Source organism: Balaenoptera ricei, chromosome 3 (assembly GCF_028023285.1).
Source record: "Balaenoptera ricei isolate mBalRic1 chromosome 3, mBalRic1.hap2, whole genome shotgun sequence".
NCBI lineage: Eukaryota > Metazoa > Chordata > Mammalia > Artiodactyla > Balaenopteridae > Balaenoptera > Balaenoptera ricei.
The window spans coordinates 179,393,578-179,413,046 of NC_082641.1; the positions used below are offsets into that span (position 1 = coordinate 179,393,578).

General features: G+C 53.6%; 1 protein-coding gene across 2 annotated transcripts; it reads right to left on the bottom strand.

Annotated features, from left to right (window-relative positions):
- Positions 1 to 236: 236 nt before the first annotated feature.
- YJU2 (YJU2 splicing factor homolog) lies at positions 237 to 17,336 on the bottom strand. Of its 2 annotated transcripts, XM_059918739.1 has the most exons (8): positions 17,242 to 17,336; positions 15,165 to 15,265; positions 12,972 to 13,116; positions 10,888 to 11,022; positions 8,370 to 8,551; positions 6,677 to 6,797; positions 3,275 to 3,419; positions 237 to 2,233 (listed from the first exon to the last, which is right to left on the bottom strand). In XM_059918739.1, exons 1-8 carry the CDS (start codon positions 17,263 to 17,265, stop codon positions 2,121 to 2,123), a joined length of 966 nt encoding a protein of 321 aa, XP_059774722.1. In that variant the 5' UTR covers positions 17,266 to 17,336; the 3' UTR covers positions 237 to 2,120. The 2 variants fall into 2 exon arrangements, with proteins under 2 accessions (XP_059774722.1, XP_059774720.1); XM_059918737.1 differs by lacking the exons at positions 237 to 2,233; positions 3,275 to 3,419 and adding an exon at positions 4,942 to 6,474.
- Positions 17,337 to 19,469: the final 2,133 nt, after the last annotated feature.

Consider the following 19,469-nt stretch of genomic DNA (forward strand, 5'->3'; position numbering starts at 1 on the left):
CAGGCCACATTTGGCCTGTGGATCACAGTTTGGTAATCCATGTTTTAGAACGGAGTCAGGTTAACAATAATGTTAATAATAGCAACGGATGGTGCACGTACATGGCAAAAATTGTGGTGGATTAAGAGCAATGGCAGTTCAGGAAACAGTCTGAAAGAATGAATCGAAATGAAGCCGAGCGCCCCCAGCCCCCCAATTTCTTTTCACAACTACTTAAGCTGGGTGACTTCTTTACATTTTTTTTTAAATAAATTTATTTATTTTTGGCTGTGTTGGGTCTTCGTTTCTGTGCGAGGGCTTTCTCTAGTTGTGGCAAGTGGGGGCCAATCTTCATCGCGGTGCGCGGGCCTCTCACTGTTGCGGCCTCTCTTATTGTGGAGCACAGGCTCCAGACGCACAGGCTCAGTAGTTGTGGCTCACGGGCCCAGTTGCTCCGCGGCATGTGGGATCTTCCCAGACCAGGGCTCGAACCCGTGTCCCCTGCATTGGCAGGAAGATTCTCAACCACTGCGCCACCAGGGAAGCCCCAATTTCTTTTCACAACTACTTAAGCTGGGTGATTTCTTTACTTTTTATTTTTTGTTTTTATTTTTATTTTTAGGCTGTGCCGAGCAGCTTTCGGGATCTTAGTCCCCCCACCAGGGATTGAACACAGGCCCTCGGCAGTGAAAGCGCCGAGTCCTAACCACTGGACCGCTGGGGAATTCCTTGGATGACATTTTAACCCAGAGTCTCTGAATGGCCCACGTCCAGGGCACTGTCTGCAGGATGCTGAGTTGGGGGAAAAACGGGCAGTGGTGCGCTGGTACGGGCTTCACACCTGGCTCTGACATGGGGAACTGGTTTGCAGCATCTGCCGATTTCCATGGTGTAAACACTCCGTGGTGGCCAATTTTAAGCCATAAATATGATGCTGCTGGGTGCAAAACTGGGAAGAGATGCACGAGGCATCAGTTCTCACTAGCTGCCAGTGTGGGCTGGCTTCAGTCCCCACCGTCAGGGCTTTTTTCTTTTTTGGCCACGCCGAGAGGCACGTGGGATCTTAGTTTCCCGACCAAGGATCGAACCCGCACCCCTTGCGGTGGAAGCGCGGAGTCTTAACCACCGGACCGCCAGGGGAGTCCCTGTCAGGGCTTTGGAATCAGACCCACCCAGGTCCTGTCTTCACAGCCATGGAGCTGTAATATAAGACCCCCAAGCCCTCATCAGAAGCCCTGGCTGGACCCCGGTTCACCTCGTTGTGCTGTCCCTAAGCAAGGAAATCACCGTAGGAAAGCAAATTCTCAAAGTGGGGGGGTTTCATCCCCTAAACTCTGACAGTGAAAAACACAAAGCCTCATTATCAAATGTCAGATGACAGTCTGTGTGTGTGTGTCTGTGTGTGAGAGGAGGGCTAACATCTGTGACCCCGGGAGGGGCGGGAGACCAGAGATGGTGGCTGATCAGGTTGTGAAGCAGTCTGGCGGGGGCACAGGACCTTCAAGTAGAAAATACTGTAGCAGGAGGGGATCACACGAGCTGGAATCTGGCAACCTTGAAAGAACATGAGCTTTGGAATCAGACTTGCTGGTTACATGACCGTATCAGCTTTCCACTGCTGCTTCACAAATTATCCCCAAACTGAGTGTATGAAACAATGAACATTATCTCGAAGTTTCTGAGAGTCAAGAGTCCAGGACTGGCTAGGTTGCGTGCTTCTGCAGCCCCCTCCTCAGATGCTGGCAGAGAGAAGGCACCCCTAGGCCAGATCAGCAGGTTCCTTTCATGGGTTCCAGATGGTTCTGTGGCGGGAAGGGATGGAGCCAACCACTGGTGGGTGGGCTCACCCATGTGCCCAAAGCATCTCAGGATGTCAGCCGCGACGACCTCGAAGGCCTGCCAGAAGCTGCTCCGGGGATGTCGCCATGTGAGCTGGGGACGCCGAACTCCGGAGGGGGGAAGGTGGGGGGACGGGAGAGAAACTGAGTCCCTCAGCTGAAGCCCTTGCTGACCCCGCCGGTCTTGGAGGTCATTTGTGCTTGTCCGGTGGTGACTCTGGTTGGTCCCAGGGCCTCCTGCCCCGACCATGGGCTGGAGCTGGCTGTGGGATCTTGACCTGGGGAAGGGCCTGGGGGCAGGGCTCAGTTGCTGCCGCTGCTGTCCTCGCTGTCAGAATACACACCCAGCTGGCTCAGCGAGGAGGTGCCAGGCATCTGGAGCGCGGGGCCAGCCACCTGCCCGTTCTTCATTGCATCTGAGGGAGAGGCGAGAGCTAGCCCACCGTGCCTCCTCGTCCCGGCAGCCCACCTCGGGACAGTTCCAGGTGGGCTGGGCCTGGGTGAGGCTGGGAGAGCAGGGTCGGCCATTCCTGCTTGTTTGCAGCCTTTGTGGAAAGTGCCTGGCAGACCCATCACGGTTTAAACCCGCACACCCCTTGACCCAGCAGCTCCGCTTCTGAAAGCTGATCTAGGTGGGCACAGGTGCCCGTGCCGGGGGTGCAACACAGAAAACGGAAACACTCCAAGTCCCAAGTGACAAAGAGGGGCAGACCCTGGCTCCACCACCCACCCTGGCCGTGTGGCTTTGGGCAAACAGCTTCACCTCTCTGGGCCTCGGTCTCCTCATCCGATAAATGGGGTAATAACTGTTCTGATAACAATGGCTCGTGTATCCACAAGACTCGCTGGGTGCCAGGATCTACTGCAGGCGCCTGACATGCAGCAGCTCATGGAATCAGCCCCCAAATCCTACGAGGCCCTACGAGGTTGGTCCTGTTGTCATGAGCATCTTCCAGGACAGGAAGCTGAGGACCGGGGTTGAGGGCCCTTGACCAAGGCCACAGAACGAGCACGCGGAGGCGGAGGGAGCTGCACCCAGGCTGCCTGCCCTGGAAGCCTGCTCTTTCCACCTCGTCGGGCCGACCTCACCCTAATTCTCCATCTCCCGAGGGTCCGAGGAGCCACACACACAGAGCACCGGCGACACAACAACCGAGGTGCGGACGTCCAGGAACCAACCTGGAGGCTGGGGCCGGTGTCTATGTACAACGGAAGACTGGGATATGGGCGGCCGTGGGATCGGACAATTTGTCCTACACGCCTCTGTCTGACTTGGGTTTTAAAAGTGAGCACTTGCTCCTTTTGTAATTACAAGAAAAAAGGGAACTGCAGCCCTTCTCCCCTCACCCCTGGTTGGGGGCACACCTCACCCCGCACCGGAACAGCACCGGGGGTGCTGTCGCCACCTGGTGGCCGCCCTTAGCGCTGCATGAAGCTAAGGGACTGCAGGAACCTACCTGGGGCGGGCAGGACTCCTCCTCGCTGGATGCTGCGGCCCAGGTCTGTTTTCTTCACCACAACCAGGCCAGACAGCTGGGGACTGCTGCCAAAGGTGCCCACACTGCGCTCCCAGCGCTCCGCCTTCCTCTTGGCTTTTGGGGCCTGCAGTTTGTGGCGGGGGTAGCAGGGGGCAGGCATGACTGGGTGGTCTGTCCCAGATCCTGCTCCTTCTCTGGCAGCCCGGTCCCTAGTCCCCAGCTGAGCCAGGATCTTTACCATTCCCACTCCCCCTGCTGTGCTGACCAACTCTCTTTCTCCTGCTCGAAACTCCTCTGTGGGCCCCCACACCCTGCGCTTACACTTCCTAAATCACACCGTGACGGCTCACCTCCATGCCATTCCCTCCACCTGGAATGCCCCCTTTGCTTCTAGTTCACTTGGTGAACTCCTACTCATCCTTCAATACCCATCTCAAGTATCTGCTCCCCTGGGAAGCCTTTCCTCACATTTCAAGCTCAAGTGCATGCTGCATGTCTGTGCCCGCAGTGGCCTCCACTGCCTTATTAACTGCCTCTGCAACCAAGCTGCGGGGTCCTGCCTTGTTCACTGCTGGGTCTGTAGTAGGTGCTCAATCAACATGTTTGAGGGAATGACAGAAGATGGGGGCACCCACTTTGGGGACCAGTTAGCGGGAGGCAGAGAGGGGCTCAGCCCCACCTCCAGCTCTTCAGTCGCACCAGAAGGGACCCCTTTTATCTGTTTGATGTTTAAGTAGAGGAACTGGAAACCACTAAATGCAGGAGGTCCTGTCGGAGCTGGGAGCTGAGGGTGCAGGGGGAGCATGACGGCAGGGGGCTGCCCGCACAGAGCTCACCATCTGGGGAGAAAGAGGGTGGATGAGCAAGTAGATGCTCAGGACACCATCGTCTTTTTCTTTTTTTGGCTGCACGGCATAAGGGATCTTAGTTCCCCGACCAGGGATCAAACCTGTGCCCCCTGCATTGGGAATAGGAAGTCTTAACCACCGGACCGCCAGGGAAGTCCCCAGACACCACTGTCTTGATCGGTGATGTGAAAGAAGGAAGTCAGGGTGGTGTGACAGCATGGGGGGACAGCTACTGCTGATCAGGGGCCAGCGGTGCCGAGGTCAGAACGCAGTGCTGAGGTCAGCAAGCAGAGATGGGAGGCAGGACTGAGCCTGGCCTTTCCGAGGGTGCTGGCACAGTTGGGGTGGGGAGTGGGGGCAGGAGGAGGACACAGCGGCCTCACTGCATCCCCCGTGTGTGGTAACCGAGACAGAAGCTGTCCACTGGGGGCACAGTGAGAGACCGGCAGTCCTAGCTGAAGCTTGCTTATCTGGCACCACTGAACTGACTGGCGGAGCTAGCTGCTATCCTTCACCTTTCGTCAAATGCCATTACAGGTCCCCATTAAACTAAATCCAGGGAACAGAGGGGTGAAAGAGAGATGTTTCCGTAAAAGTTATGGTGAAGTTTGTGTAAAGCAAAATACAAGAAGAAGTCCACCATCAAATTAGCTACGAGCAAGGTAACTGTAAGAGACTGGCAGGTGGGCTTCCCTGGTGGCGCAGTGGTTAAGAATCCGCCTGCCAGTGCAGGAGACATGGGTTCGAGCCCTGGTCCGGGAAGATCCCACATGCCGCAGAGCAGCTAAGCCTGTGCGCCACAACTACTGAGTCCGTGCTCTAGAGCCCACGAGCCACAACTACTGAGCCCGTGTGCTGCAACTACTGAGCCTGCGAACCACAACTACTGAGTCTGCGTGCTGCAACTACTGAAGCCCACACGCCTAGAGCCCGTGCTCCGCAACAAGAGAAGCCACCGCAATGAGAAGCCCGGGCACCACGACGAAGAGTAGCCCCCGCTCGCTGCAACTAGAGAAAGTCAGCACAGCAGCAGCGAAGACCCAACGCAGCCAAAACTAACTAACTAACTAAATAAATTTATTAAAAAAAAAGACTGGGGGGAAATCATACAAGGCCAGAGTACTTTGAAAGTACCTTCAATCTCTTGTTCCACTTGAAAGAAAAAAAGAAGAGGAAACTTTAGACCATGAATTCTGAGGCTGGTTTATGCAAGAGAGACAGCGTGAGAACTCTGATCAGGGGATACAGCCTCAAGGAAAACACCTTGGTTCTATGTCAAAAGGTTAATGGGTGAGAGTGAGAGTACACGACCCCCAAACCCGCTCTCTTCAGACACTTACAGAATTCTCAGCTGGAACATGGCTGCCTCAGTGAAAGACTACGTTTCCCAGCCCCCTTTGCAGCAGGATGTGGTCAGGTGGTTCAGTTCTGACCAATGGGGTGTGAGAAGAATGTACTCAATCAAGGGTATAGTGACCCTCAGTGTCCTCCTCCCCTGTCCCCACCTCTTTCCACTGGCTGGGATGCAGATGTGGCACTGAGCTGCCTTGCAATGAAGGCATCATCCTTGGGACGGCAGGACAATGAGGACCCGGACACCAGGGTCCACCTTCTCTGTTCTGCACAGCCCCGCACGACTGTTATTTGAGAGAAAAGTAACTTCCATGCAGTTGAAATGGCTGTCACTTGGGTCCTGTCCAGTGGCTGGACTTGTATTTAACTAATACAGACCAGGAACATGTTTTGAATTAAAATAATAAGTTTCTGGGGGTGTCTGTGCTATTTATGATTTCCCACTTTAACCCCCTCCTTCGATTAACAAACCAGAGTGGCCTTGACCACCTTGGATCAGACACCTGTGGCGGAAAATGCTAGCTCCCTCCCCAAATCCTCTTCTTTCTTTCTGCCAGCAAGGGCAGCTGGAGGAGGCAGCTCCCAGCCTCCCCTGCAGCGGGATGCGGCCATGTGACTATGCCCGCCCACTGGGACTCGAGGGGAATGGAGGCGGGCTGCATCTGAACCTGGGCCTCCAGGTGCTGGCTGGTGGTCCTCCACACACGCTCCGCCTTCCTGCAGCTGGAACCCCAGGGTGCTCTGAGCCAGCGGTGACCGCGGAGTTGGCATCCGTGTTCCAGGACAGGGCAGAACTAGGAGACGGGAGGAGCCTGGATCCCTGAATGACTGCATGGAGCGGGGCTGCCTGGGAGTCCAGCCCAGGACTGTGAAGTGACTGAGAAATAAATGTCTGCCTGATGTCTCTAAGTGTGGGGAGTCTCCTTGTTTCTGCAGCTGAAGCACGGGTGGAAAACTACAGTCCCGGAGGCCTGCCACCTGTTTTTGTAAATAAAGTTTTATTGGCACCCGACCACGCCCACTTATTCATGTACTATCTACGGCTGTTTAGTGCTATGATGGTGGAGTTGACCACTTACGACCCAGACTGGCCTTTCAAGACAAAGTTAAGCCAACCCCTGGCTTACTCTGTCCCTGCTTCACCTGAGAGCATGTGGAGATGCGGGCGGGCCCCACTCACCTCGTCCAGGATGGCGGTGGGGTTGGGCAGGAGGGCCTGCTGGGGCTGGGTGGGAGCAGCATCCTCCTCTGAATCGGAGTCTTCCAGGAGTCTTCGTTTCCTAGATTCTTCCACTAAGGCCCTGCGGGAAGGAACGTGGGACTTGGGAACGTGCTCTGTTGAGGGACAATGGCCGGGACACCACTCCCCCTCCGACTGTGGTGCACCACCTGGCTGCCCTGTCCTGATCTCACTGAGCGGGGGATGGGGATGCACAAATAACTTGAAAAAAATTCTTTGTCCAGGGGCTTCCCTGGTGGCGCAGTGGTTGGGAGTCCGCCTGCCAATGCAGGGGACGCGGGTTCGAGCCCTGGTCCAGGAAGATCCCACATGCTACGGAGCAACTAAGCCTGTGCACCACAACTACTGAGCCTGCGCTCTAGAGCTCGCGAGACACAACCGCTGAGCCTGTGTGCTGCAACTACTGAAGCCCGCGCACCTGGAGCCCGTGCTCCGGAACAAGAGAAGCCACTGCAATGAGAAGCCCGGGCACTGCAACGAAGAGTAGCCCCTGCTTGCCACAACTAGAGAAAGCCCGCGTGCAGCAACGAAGACCCGACCCAACGCAGCCAAAAATAAATAAATAAAATAAATTAAAAAAAAAAAAGTTCTTTGTCCACTGAGCCCAGTGGGGTGGTTAAGTGCCTGGAGGCCAGAAGCAGTCTGGGTTTGAACCCCAGCTGGGGGGCCTCAGTCAGGGCTGTGCTGGGAGCTCCTTGAACCTCAGTTCTCTTGACCACCATAACGACAGAGCCAAACTCAGAACAGTGCCTGGCACCCAGAAGGGGTCGATAAATGCACACTCCTCTCACTGTTATTTATGGTATCACTGACCTGCCAACCCAATAGCAGCTACTATGTGCCTGACCCTGTTCCAGGCCATGGATGCAGAGGTCAAACCAAGTCCCTGTTCAGACTTCAGATGAGGGGAGATAGATAATAAATCAGGAAAGGGGCAAATCAGCAAGAAGGTTCCAGAGAGTGGGAGGTGCCGGGCAGAAGCATGAACACAGCAGGCCTGAGGCCAGATCCTCAGAAAGGTTGGCTCACCAGGCCAGCCCTTGGGGGGCATCTGGATCTGGACTTGGGGGCTCCTGCCACCCTCACTGATGGGGGGCTCCCTGTCCCAACACTGTCTGTGCAGACATGGGGTCCACACGGGCACCCGCTCTCCTCCTGGGTCTGGGGTCTCGGCCGTGCCGGGCCAAGGTGCCTGCATGACCGGCCCCCAGTGAGAACCCCAGGCTGGGTCTCGTGAGCCTCCCCGGGGGCCGCCCCTCCCTCTGCTGTCACGTCTCGTTTGGGGGGATTAAGCCTGTCCTGTGGGACTCCACCGGGAGTGGACTCTGAAAGTCTGCACCCGGTCCTCCAACTCTGCCCCACCTGCCTTTTCCTTCTGCTGATTTTTCTCTGTAACTTTTCACTGTATTTAACTCATCAGACCTGGGGGTGATCCTGGGGGCCCCGACACAGACACCACGAGACACAAAGTGAGATGGGGCGGGGGATGCGGGGAAGGCCTCCCTGAGATGGTGACGCGCGAGGGAGCTGTGGAAAGATCCGGAAGCGGGGATTCCAGGCAGAGGGAAGGGCCCTGTGAAGGCTGAGGGGGCTGGGCGCCCCGGGACCCCCGGCCCCGCCCGCCCCGACTCACGCCGCCTCCCGCTCGTCCTCCTCCTGCTCCCGCTCCTGCCGCTCCTCCTCCGACAGGCGGTGCTGCCGCAGCATCGCCTCGAAGTCCACGTGGGCCTGCCGCTGGTTCAGGTCCTTGAGCTCCTGCAGGTTCTCCAGAACCTCCATCTCCAGCTTGGAGTCCTTGGTTCTGTTCTCCAGCACCTGGCAGGTGCGCAGACGCAGGGCCGAGTGAGCTGGGATTCCACCCCTCCACGCGGCCTGCCTGGCCTCTGGGGTCACCACGGGCAAGGGGAGACCCCCCCACCCTGGAGCCTCGATCCACAGCACCTGGTCCCACAGCTGTACCCATTTCACGGCTCGGAACACTGAAGCTCGGGGAGGGGAAGTGATTGCCCAAGACCATGCGGCTGGTCAACGGTGGAGCCAGGTGGCCTGGACTTCCAGCCTGGCTCTGTCACTAAGCAAAAGTAATAAAGATTTTAAAAAAAGACGATCTGAGCAACTGGTGTGTGCCAGGCTCCAGGCTAAGATGTTTCCAGACATAATCTCGTTTAATCTTCGCAATAACCCCCACTTTACAGACAAAGACACTGAGGCTCAGAGAGGTGAGGTCGGCCCCGCCAGGTCTCAGAGAGGTGGCTTTGGAGCCAGGCGCGGCTGGGAATAATCCTGCCTTGGCTGCTTCCTGGCTATGACCCTGTTGAACTAACCCTCTGGGAAATGGCAGTTGTGGTGGTTTGAAAATACGTCCACAAATTCTTTCACGCTCCTCCCTTCCAGAGGTGGAGCTTAACTGCCCTCCCTGTGAGGGTGGGCTGGTGCAGTAACTCGCTTCTGATGAACACAACAGGACCAATGACGGTGTGTCCCTTCCGAGACAGGTCATAAAAGGCCCGGGGCTCCTCCTTGTTCTCTCTGGGACTCTCGCTGGGAGAGGGGGAGAAGCCCCCATGTTGTGAGGAGGCTCAAGCAGCGCTGTGGAGAGGCCCACGTGGACAGGACATGAAGCCTCCAGGGAGCGGCCACGTGAGGGGGCCACCCTGGAAGTGGCTCCTCCAGCCCCAGTTGAGCCATCAGATGAGGCAGCCCCGGCAGACAGCTTGACTGTGACCTTGGGAGGGACCCATAGAACCATCTAGCGAAGCTGCTCCTGGATTCCTGACCCTCAGAAACTGTGGGATAATAAATGCTGGAAGTTGCAAAGTTTTGAGTTGACTTGTTACACAGGGACAGCTAACCAGTACCAGGGTAATAACCCCGTGCCGGCCAGTGTAGCAGTAACTAGAGCAGCACATGGACAGCACTGAGGGAGCTCCAGGAATACAGCAAACTGCCTCTAAGGCCTATTTCCCTCCCTGCTGCTCCGCACGGCTGCTGAAAACATCGGATCAGATCTGACATGGCTTGATCAGAAAACACAGCTGGCAGAGGCGTGAGGGTCCAGGAAGAGATGGGAATTATGGGGGTGGGAGGAGACAGAGGAGAACATGGACTATCTACTATTTATGAGAAAGACGAAAAAAAATGTCCAGTTAGAGATGAAAATAACTTCTTTAAGGGATAACAAAAGGTGTATCAACATTTATGAATTACTATGTGCCAAGCTGTGTTCTAAGAATTTTATGTGTATGAACTCATTTAACCCTCACCACAAGTGTACGAGGGGGGCACAATTCTCATCTCATTTTACAGATGAGGACGCTGAGACACAGAGAGGCCAAGTGCCTTGGCCAAGGTCACACAGCCAGGATATGGTCAAGAGAACGTTTCCTTCTCTATTTCTAGTCTTAATCCAAACTAGCCTAATGAGAACCTCCTTAGAAAACTGCGGGGCAGCTGGCTGCAGGAAGCACCTGGCGTTCTGAAGTCCAACTTCCTGACTCCCTGTGTTAGTTTTCTCTTGCTGTGCAACAATTTGCCACCAGCCCAGTGGCTTAAAACAACACAAATTCATTGTCTCCTGGTTTCTGTGGGTTGGGCGTCTGGGCCGACACAGCTGGGTTCCCTGGCAGTCTTGCTAGGCTGAGATCAAGGGCCCAGGGCCCTCTTCTGAGCTCACTCAGGCTGCTGGAGAATTCAGTTCCTTGTGGTTGTGGGACTGAGGTCCCTGCCTTCTTACTGGCTGTTGACTAGGGGCTGTTCTCAGCTCCTAGGGGCTGCCTGCTGTTCCCTGCCACGTGGCCACTTCCACAGTGTCAGTCCTTCATGTCTCTGATGTCCTCTGTCTCTGACTCTAGACCCGTATTAAGGGGACCATCCGGATAATCTCCCTCTTGGAAGGGCGACTGTGCCATAGTTTAACCTAACATAACTTAGTCACAGGAATAGGATCCTTGTATGCACAGTCTTGGGACTAGGTGACGTGTGTGACCAGGAGTCAGGGCTCTGGGGACATCTTAGAGCTCTGCTGACCACACTCCCCACCCCATCACCCTGCCTGGAGGCCTGAGGCAGGAAGGGGCACCGATTCCGCCAGCACTCAAGCACAGGCACACGTGCGTGTGCACACACACACACACACACGTGCGTGCACTCACCTTCATGGGGTTGTTCAGCTCCTCGTCCTCCCGTTCCTTCTGCACCCGCTTCTCCTCCTCCTCTAGGAGCTTCTCAGCCTGGAAGTTCCGTGTGGCTCCATGCTCCATGGTGTAGTCTGTGTTTTCGGGGTCCGTCTGGGAGGGAGGATGGGCACACATCAGCTCCTACATCTCTGAGCGTCAAAAGCTTCTGCTGAACAGCAGCCAGCAGCCTGGGACACCTTCTCTCCGTGTTTCACTCCTCTTAATACCAATTCTTTCTTTTTCTTGCCTTACGGCTTTGGCGAGTACCGTTCTTTCTTTCTAGTGCTCCTGTCCCCTTTTGCAGAATCGCTCAACTCCCTAGCATAGACCTGCAGACCCTTCTCCACCTGCCCGCTCCCTCCCTGCTGCCCTTCACCTTCCACATGTTTGCAAATAAAAGTCTCTGGGCCTCCGCACATATCCTTTCGGGTGCGTGTGTGTCTGTGTGTGCGCGCGTGTGCGCACGCACTTGACCTTCTTCCCTTAAATATGAATTACATATCAAGTATGTGTAGAGCATGCTCCTATTTGCGTTTATAAAACGGAGAAGCAAAAATATAACATGGTATCCTGGATGAGACCCTGGAACAGAAAGGTGACATTAGTGGAAAGATTGAAATCCATGTCATGCCTGGAATTTGGCTAAGAGTAATGATCCAGTGTTGGTTTCTTACTGTGGAAATGGAAGACGTTAACAGGAGGGGGAGCTGGTGAGAGGCAGCTGGGAACTCTCTGTGCTAGCCTTGCAACTTCTCTGTAAATCTAAAAGTATTCCAAAATAAGAAGTTTACTATTTAAAAAGAAAGAGCAAGGAAGAGAGTGATCCCTGTGTGTGTATGTGTATGCAGAGCACATTTTTTGAAAGCCATACAAGAAACTGTTATAAATGTCTCTATGCATGGGCGCTGGCTGGGCAGAGGGGAGCAGTAAACCAATTTTCCAGTGTTAATCCTGCAGTACTGTGGGAATTCTGTTTTTACCATACGCTCACATACACACACACACACATATATATATATATACGTACATATATGCAATCTTAGTTATTCGAAATTCTTCACTATAAAGGCTGATTTATAACATTTTGCCGTAGTTTCTCTAGTCTTTAAAAAAATTCATATGTATTCATTAATATCTAAATATATACATATTTCATAATTCAGGTAAGAAAACCATTTTCTGGAGACAACCCATATGTTCATTGGCTGGCAAATGGATAAAGAAAATGTGGCCCATCCATACAGTGGAATATTATTCAGCCCTGAAAAGGAGTAAAGCACTGATACATGCTACAACATTGATGGACTTTGAAAACATGATGCTCAGTGAGAGATGCCAGACACAAAAGGCTACAGAGTGATTCCACTGATAATGAAATGTCTGTAACAGGCAATCCACAGACACAGAAAGTGGATTCATGGTTGACAGGGGCTGGGGAGAGGGATGGGGAGTGACTGCTGATAGGGTTGGGGCTTAATTTTGGGGTGAAGAGAACGTCCTGGAATTAGAGAAGACAGCTTGGTACGTTAGGAATATAAGCCACTGAATTATACAATTTAAAAGGGATAATTCCATGGCATATAAATCATATCTCAGAAAATTGTTGTTAAAAAAGTAATTAAAATATATCATTTTTTAATGTACTTTTTGTTTATTTTAACCAAAGGAAAAAAGTCCCTAGCAAAAAAAATGCTCAAACAGTACAAAAGTATGTGAAGAGAAAACTATAAGTTCTCTTCATCCTTTCCTCAAATCTTTAATACCACTTTCTCCTCATCCTTTCCCCAAATCTTTAATACCACCCTTAGAGTAACAAAGTGAAAACGTGACTGCTACTGGCTGTGCAATATTCCACTGTACAGTAGTTTGTCCCTTCAATCCCCTGTCACCGTACATCTAGGTTGCTTCTGGTTTTTTGCCTTTATAAACAACACTGCTGAGAACTTCTCCCCAAACCTTTGCTGTTTCCTGCGGAGAAGGTGAAATGGGATTTCCCTGGAGGGAGAGGACAGGAGCACTGACCCCCAGGGGAGGAAGGACCAGCCTGGCTGGCCGCCTACCTTGAAGGTGATCTCTGCCAGGCAGCGCGTGCACTTGATGTAGAAGCGGAAGATGGGCAGGCCCAGGTAGGACTCGTTCTGCACTGTCTCTTTGCGGGCGTTGAACTTCTTGCCCTTGTAGATATATTCTCCACATGTCTTACACCTGTGGGGCAGGACAGGGACTCAAGCCATCTCAGTACCCTGGTTCTTACTGGTAGGACGCTTTAGCATTCTGGCAGATGGCTGCTTGCATACCTCCAGGGACGGGAAGCTCCCTCCCCCCCCCCCCCCCACCAAGAAGACTGCCCCACTGTGTGTACTGATTCCCTTAGATGGCATACTCTTCTCACTAATATCTGCCTGGGTCTCGGCTGAAGTGTTGCCTTCTTGGGAAGCACCCAGACTACCTGGACTAGGTGAGACTCGCCTATCACCCATTCCCGGAAGCAAGCCTGGACTTCACGGGGCATCCTGACCTCCAAAGGGCAGATTCCACCAGGAGGGATGCCACAAGGGGCAAGGCAGAGCTCCCGCACCCTGCCCTCCCGCGGCCCCTCCCGCTCAGATCCTGTGCTCGCTGGCCTCCTGGCTGTTCCTACAAACACCCCAGCTCAGTCCCACCTCCGGGCCTTCGCCCTTGCAATTCCCATAGCCCGTGACACCTTCCACCCCTCAGATCCCGGTTCTGCTGGCATTTCTTCCGACGTTTGCCTGACCACCCAGCGAAGCCCCCTCCCTCCCCGGCCACCGTCCAGTTCCTCTCTCTCTCTTGTGACCATCTATGTGTTCTACATGTGCCTTTCGTGAATATGCCTGAGCCCTTGTGTATTATCTCTACTCCCCACCAGACGGCTCCAGGGGGTCAAGTCTTTTTTATTTATTTATTTATTTATTTATTTATTTATTTTAATTTTTGGCTGCATTGGGTCTTTGTTGCTGCGCGCGGGCTTTCTCTAGCTGCGGCGAGTGGGGCCTACTCTTCATTGCGGTGCTCGGGCTTCTCATTGCGGTGGCTTCTCTTGTTGCGGAGCACGGGCTCTAGGCACACGGGCTTCAGTAGTTGTGGCACACGGGCTCAGTAGTTGTGGCGCACGGGCTTAGTTGCTCTGTGGCATGTGGGATCTTCCCGGACCAGGGCTCGAACCCGTGTCCCCTGCATTGGTAGGTGGATTCTTAACCACTGCGCCACCAGGGGAGTCCCAGGGGCGGGCACGGGGGCAAGTCTTGATGCCCACAGTGTCCCTGGCACCCAGCCAAGGCCCTGGTGCACAGCAGGTGCCCAGTAAGTGACTGCTGAGGGAAAACGAATGAAGGAAGGGGAGAGAGAACAGAATACGTAAACACGGGCTGAATTTCACTAACAAAGGTGGCTTTGATTACCACTTCGTTTCAGATGTGCTAAGATGTGAAAAACTGTGGTGAGGTACAGTAATTCCGAGGCGGTATGAAGGACGAGGCCTGGGGACTGTGATGGGGAGGGAAGGATGGAGGGGGTTGGGAGGGGGATCCGGAGGGCCTCTCTGAGGGGGTGAGATCTAAGCCAAGTCTTGAAGGGTGAAAAAGAGCCAGCCAGGGCTTCCCTGGTGGCGCAGTGGTTAAGAATCTGCCTGCCAATGCGGGGACATGGGTTCGAGCCCTGGTCCGGGAAGATCCCACATGCCATGGAGCAACTAAGCCCGTGCGCCGCAACTACTGAGCCTGCGCTCTAGAGCCCGCGAGCCACAACTACTGAAGCCCGCACACCTAGAGCCCGTGCTCCGCAACAAGAGAAGCCACCACAATGAGAAGCCCACGCACCACAACGAAGACCCAACTCAGCCAAAAAAGAAAAGAAAAAGAGCCAGCCATGTGAGAGCAGAAAGAAAAGTGTCCCAGGCAGAGGCAACAGCTTGTGCAAAGGCCCTGGGGCGGGAACGGACAGGACTGCTGGAGGAAGTGAATGTACGTACAGGACCCTGTCTTGTGTGCACACTCTTACTACCAGTGACTGAGATCTCGACACAGGTACCAGCTGGGAGCTCTGAGACATCAGGGAGATTAGTCCTGAATGACAGGAGGGTGAGGTCTGGCACGGTCACTCGCTCACTGGATCCACGTCTGAGCCAGGACTGATGACCTGGTCTGAGCACTGGGGATGGGACGCTCTCTGTGGGTGCCGGGCACTGGGTCTGTCCACCACAACCAGTGCAGGGGCCCCGCGGTGTCACTCACCTCATGTTGAAAGGGGCCATCAGCCGCACCACGTACTGCCGGTCTTTGGGCAGCTTGAGCTTGGGGATCTTTGAAGGGTCGAAGTCGGGTGGGTAGTATTTCTGTGGGGAGGAAGAAAGGGTCAGGGGAGCTGCTTTCAGACGCAGGGGCAGGCCGGGGGCACAGGGAAGGGGCTCTGGGGAGCTGTGTCTGGGTCCCCAAGACCACTCCCACGTTTGAGGATTTGGTGAGAGGACTCCTAGGACTCGCATACACTTGTCCTCATGGTTACTATTCATTACAACAAAGGGATACAGAGAAAAACGAGCCAAGGGAAAAGGCGTGTGGGGAGGGGCCCAGGGAGACCGGACACAAGCTTCCAGAGACTTCTCCTGATGGAGTCAATTCTCCCAGTGATATATTGTGACAACGTGTGTGAAATGTCCCCCAGGGAAGCTCAGGAAGACCCAGCACCCAGGGTTTTCATTGGGGGCTGGTGTGTAGGCACCTCTGCCCGGCACGTATGACGATTCCAGACTCTAGACTCCCGGAGGGGAGCAGGTGCTCAGCATAAACCACACTGTTTGTACAAACAATTTAAACCCAGGGAGCCATTCTTTTCAGAGAACATTGGGAACCATCCCAAAATTCAGGTTTCCGGATACCAGCCAAAGTCTAGCATTGCAGCCACCCTTTCTAAGGCAGCAGCCTCAAGCCTGTTGCATTAACTCTTTCTGCACAGAAGCCTGAGATGGGAGATGTGGGGAAGGAGAGTTTGGATTATGAAAGAGAACTACATACGATAATCAGAAAATAAAGCACTTTGCGTTTTGAGCACTTACTAGGCTCCACATAGTACACAGAGAGCTTTATGTCCCCTGCCTCATGGAATTCTTGCAAAGACTCTATGAGACAGAGAATGGTGTACCCATTTCACAGAGGAGGAAACTGAGTTCTGGTGGTTTCAGCTACTCAGGGTCACACAGTGTGAGCAGCAGAGCCAGGATTCAGACCCAGGGACACAGCTCTGGGGAAACTGTGGTACAGTGATTAGGAGCATCAGTTACAGAGCTGGCGGGGAGGGGTGTCTGGGTCTGATTCCTCTACTCTCTGGCTATTACATAACCTCTCTGGGCCTCAGTTTCCTCATCTGAAGAAGGGATAACCTGTCCCCCTGAAAAGACTTGATGAACAAGGCACTTAGAGCTGTGCCTGGCACACAGAAGTATCTACCAGCAAGTTATGGAAATAGCTGGGCTGCCACCTGGATCCTCGGGATGGAAGGACTTTCACGGACTCGAAGTCCGGCACACTGCACTGGGGCTGGCTGGGGCTGAATTTATAATATTGGTGTTTAAAAGATAAGAGCACTGAGTCACTGTAACGGACATCATCCTGGGCTCCAAGCCACCAGTCTGGAGGTCTCCTCTCTACTCCGTCCAGACATCTTAGGCTTACATACTCCCACGCTGGGGAGCTCACCCCCTTCCTGGGAGCACACACCCTGCTGAAGGACGGGGAACAGGGACTCAGAATTCCGGAGCGCTCTTCTCCAGAAGCTGCATCCTGCCTTCCAGAGACCAGCTCCACACCCCAAGAGTCCCAGTTTTCCCCAACAGAACTGAGAGAAGCTGAGGCAATTGGAAGGGTCCCTGCCAGCGGAGCAGAAGAGCTTAGCAAAGCCTAATCCCTCCAAGGAACACGATTGGCTAGAACCCCAAGCGGGGAGAGACTTAACAGAGCCACGCCTCCTAGAGATGAGGCTGTAAAGTGGGACTACCAATATCCTAAGGAAGCTCCGCCCCCAAGCGAAGTGATTGGATAATTCCCTTCAGAAAGTCCAATCAGAAGTGACTGGGTAAATAGCCTAAGCCCCGCCCCCACAGGTGACTGGGTACACCCCAGCCTCGAGGGAAAGGCTTAGTGAAGCCCCACCCTCCGCAGGAGGTGATTAGGAGGAGTCTAGAGAGCCCCGCCCTGCAGAAGGCCGTTGGGGAAGAAAGCAAAGGCCCTAATAGTCGAGTATAAGTAGCCCTCCGCGGCCCGAGCTCCGAGATGTCCCGCCCCACGTCGAAAACCCTAGTTGCCCAACACTTACGTTTAAAACTTTTCGCTCCGACATCTTTACCTCCTACTCTTCTCACGACCACGGGAGTACTGATTAGGCTGTTTGTCGAACTTCCCCGACCATCTATCCCTTATATTTCCGCTTCCGTCACTTCCTTCAACCGCTGTTATTGGCTGCCGCGTACACAGCTTGCCTTTTCATTGGTTCAGATCCCCGCCTGTCAACATTCGAGTCCGTCTGTATTCCCTCCCCAGTTGCAACCTCGGTAAGGGCGCAACAAAAGGTTCCGGGGTTGGTGTGGATTTGAAGTTCCGAGGAGGAGGCGCTGCGCCCTCTAGAGGTGAGCAGCGACTGGTTAAAATTTCGTCGTCACGCGACATGGCTGCTGGTCGCTACATTCCCTGTGGTTTGTTCTTTTATTCAGCAAATGTAGAACTCAGCGTTGAGCGCTTACCTTGTGTGTTCGGCTCCGGGAACCTACACATCGTTCCCGTGTCCCTAGCGCTCACCTGAGGACTGGGGCAGTTCTTACGATCCACACAGCTCCACAAAGAAGCACCCTGGACGCCCCCCACCCCAAGTTTATCTTGAGTCACAGGCAGAGACTCAAAGATCAGTCTCCAAACCTACCTCCCCCTACAAACACTCGCTCCCAGATGTCCCCCCCATTGTTTGCCTCTGCGTTGTCCCTCTAAAGAGGTCGTTCCTTCCCTAGTCTCCTCTCTTCCTTTTACAAATGTTTGTTCTGTGTCAAAGACGTGCTCAGTCACTGGGGACACATCAGAGAAAAAGACGTAAGATTTCTGCCCTCATGGAGATCACAGTCTGTCTGGTGGGACTGACGGGACAATAAACACACACAAAAACCCTTTCGGGTCCTGGTAAATGATCTGAAGACAATACAACAGGGAGACATATGGCAAGTGATGAGAAGGGGCTACTTGAGATGTATGAGTGTCCTATGACTGTTGTAACAAATTACCACAAGCTCAATATTTTTAAACAACATATTTATTAGAGTTTTGGAGGTCAGAAGTCTAAAATGGGTGGCAGGTTCCTTCCGGAGGCTTCAGGAGAGAATCCATTTCCTTGTCTTTTCCAGCTTCTAGAGGCTGCCAGAGTTCCATGGCTCGTGGTCCTGGATCACTCTGACCTCTGCTACCACTGTCACATCACCTTCTCTGTCTCCCTCTGACCCTCCTGCTTCCCTTTTATAAGGTCACTTGTGATTACCTTGGGGCCACCTGGATAATACAATATAACTCTACTTCATTTTCATTAACTTTAAAAAATATATTTATTTATTTGGTTGCACCAGGTCTTAGTTGTGGCAGGCGGGCTCCTTAGTTGTGGCTTGCTGGCTCCTTAGTTGTGGCATGCGAACTCTTAGTTGCAGCAGGCATGTGGGATCTAATTCCCTGACCAGGGATCGAACCTGAGCCCCCTGCATTGGGAGCATGGAGTCTTAACCACTGCACCACCAGGGAAGTTCCCATTTTCATTAACTTAATGAAAGGTCCTCAATCTTTAAGGATCCTCAAGATTGTTAAATTAATCACATCTGCAAAGTCCCTTGTGCTGTGTAAGGCATCACATTCACAGGTTCTGGGGATTAGGACATGGATATCTTTGGAGGGGGTCTTTATTCTGCTTGCCCTAGATGAGGTGGTCAAGGAAGGCTTCTTGGAGGAGGTGACTTTGGAATTGCGACCTGAGTGAAAGGTACAGAGAAGCTCCTGGATTGAGAAAATCCTTCAGAGCCTGGCTGTGTTGCCCCCTCCTCAGAGAGAGCTTCCCAGACAAACTCATGTCCCATTGGTGTCCACCCACAGTGGGGCTCACATCTGGGCAACTTTTTTTTTTTTTTAAACTTTGGGTTTATTTATTTATTTATTTATTTATTTATTTATATTTATTTATGGCTGTGTTGGGTCTTTGCCTCTGTGCGAGGGCTTTCTCCAGTTGCGGCAAGTGGGGGCCACCCCTCATCGCGGTGCGCGGGCCCCTCATCATCGCGGCCTCTCTTGTTGCGGAGCACAGGCTCCAGACGCGCAGACTCAGCAATTGTGGCTCACGGGCCCAGCCGCTCCGCGGCATGCGGGATCCTCCCAGACCAGGGCTCGAACTCGTGTCCCCTGCATTGGCAGGCAGACTCTCAACCACTGCGCCACCAGGGAAGCCCTGGGCAACTTTTGAGGTGAACCAAACTGAACTGAACTGAATGGATTCATCATTCCATCCCAGGCGGAACACCCACC